Source organism: Frankliniella occidentalis, unplaced genomic scaffold, assembly GCF_000697945.3.
Source record: "Frankliniella occidentalis isolate FOCC.00 unplaced genomic scaffold, Focc_3.1 Scaffold4878, whole genome shotgun sequence".
NCBI classification, from domain to species: Eukaryota; Metazoa; Arthropoda; class Insecta; order Thysanoptera; family Thripidae; genus Frankliniella; species Frankliniella occidentalis.
The window spans coordinates 1-1,399 of record NW_026271921.1 but is presented as its reverse complement, the minus strand read 5'-3'; the positions used below and the strand labels follow the sequence as shown (position 1 = coordinate 1,399).

General features: G+C 53.5%; 1 protein-coding gene across 1 annotated transcript; it reads right to left on the bottom strand.

The window, feature by feature from the left end:
• Window positions 1-329: 329 nt before the first annotated feature.
• On the bottom strand, window positions 330-1,102 carry LOC113203897 (gustatory and odorant receptor 24-like). The gene is made up of 3 exons (XM_052276893.1): window positions 1,037-1,102; window positions 740-829; window positions 330-605 (listed from the first exon to the last, which is right to left on the bottom strand). The coding sequence occupies exons 1-3, from the start codon at window positions 1,094-1,096 to the stop codon at window positions 489-491; spliced, it is 267 nt and encodes an 88-aa protein (XP_052132853.1). The 5' UTR covers window positions 1,097-1,102; the 3' UTR covers window positions 330-488.
• Between the last annotated feature and the right edge of the window lie 297 nt (window positions 1,103-1,399).

The window sequence follows — 1,399 nt, the reverse complement described above, 5'->3', positions numbered from 1 at the left end:
TTTTGTTTTTTAATTCAATTTGATGAATATATTTTTATGTAGTTAGTTTTATTCGGTTAACTTTTCGTTGTTGTTTTTTATTTCTGTTTCGTTTCAACCAATAAAACTGGACGGCCCCGTCTGAGTCGTGCCATCGTGCTGGGATTAAGGAGGTGCGATTGATTATCACCAGGTTATTCGCACTCGCCTGGTTAGCGCCTCGCACTTACTCTGGCGCGCGGGCCTTCGAATCCTGTCGCGGGTGCGGTGCGACGGGATAGGATCGAGCGGCGGCGACAAAAAATATTGTCAAGACCACCTGAGCCAAAAGAAAGAATGACCCGATCGGAGCGAAAAGTGACATAAGCATGTTGAAAGTGAGTTATACACAAACATTTTTGGGAAGTGTAGCGAAGGAATGAACTGTGAATGTCCAAGTCGGGCAGTACACCGCGCTGATTGCACCGTTGGGAGCGGGTCTTACTCCGCGGTGCTCTCAGGGCGGCGGACTACGGTGCGGCGGCGGGCTGGTCGCGAGACGTGGGCGAGGGTGCCGACAGGCCCGCCGAAATAGTGAGGGCGAGTTGCGCTAGGACCACAATGTACGTCGTGATGGTGGCTGCGCTCTGGCGGGGCAGAGAAAGATTCGGGGTGGTCAGTCGCACCCTGTGCAGCACCTCGTCTCGTGCAGTAGCCTGGGCAGCACCCCGTCCCGCCGTAACCCAGCAAGCGCACCCCCGAGAACGAGTTAACTGCTTACCGCAACGGACAGCTCCCTGCTCACCACCACGAATCCCTTGAGGTTGAGGCGCACCGGCTTAAACGTGACCACCTGGGTGAAGCGCATCACCTGTTGTTGGCCAACATGCAGAGTATTCCGTTACGATTTGCGATCGCCCGACTAGCGCTGTCTGTCTCTGTCATCATCTATAAGAATAACAGGCGCATCTCCATCCGGTGCATTTGGCCCATTGCACCCGAAGACACCCCCCCCGCAATTCTAAAAACGACGAATAAAGAGAGAACCGAACCCAACCCCGTCGGGGTCGGCGTATACCTCGATCGCAGTGTCGGCGTCGAGGGTCTCAAGGGGTGTCGCCAGGAGCTCTAGAAGCATCTCGCGCGAGACCTGCGACAACGAGCACAAGCACAGCGTCAAGCTGCTGCGCAGTGACGCGCCCTCTCCACGGAGAGCAGCGGCAGTACGTAAGCGCCAGAGCTCTACAAAATCAACTTCCGAGACTGAGCGCTCTGGCGGGGTCGGTCTCGGAAGGAGATCTGGCAGAGCTCTGGTAAGCTCCGGCAAGCTACTCTGTGCATAGATGTTTTATTTTCTGGCAAAGCAATATTTTGGGGTAAGTTTTCAAGATGTTTTTATGTAATCTAATTTTTTTCGAGAACCTTTTCAAATAAGAAAAGT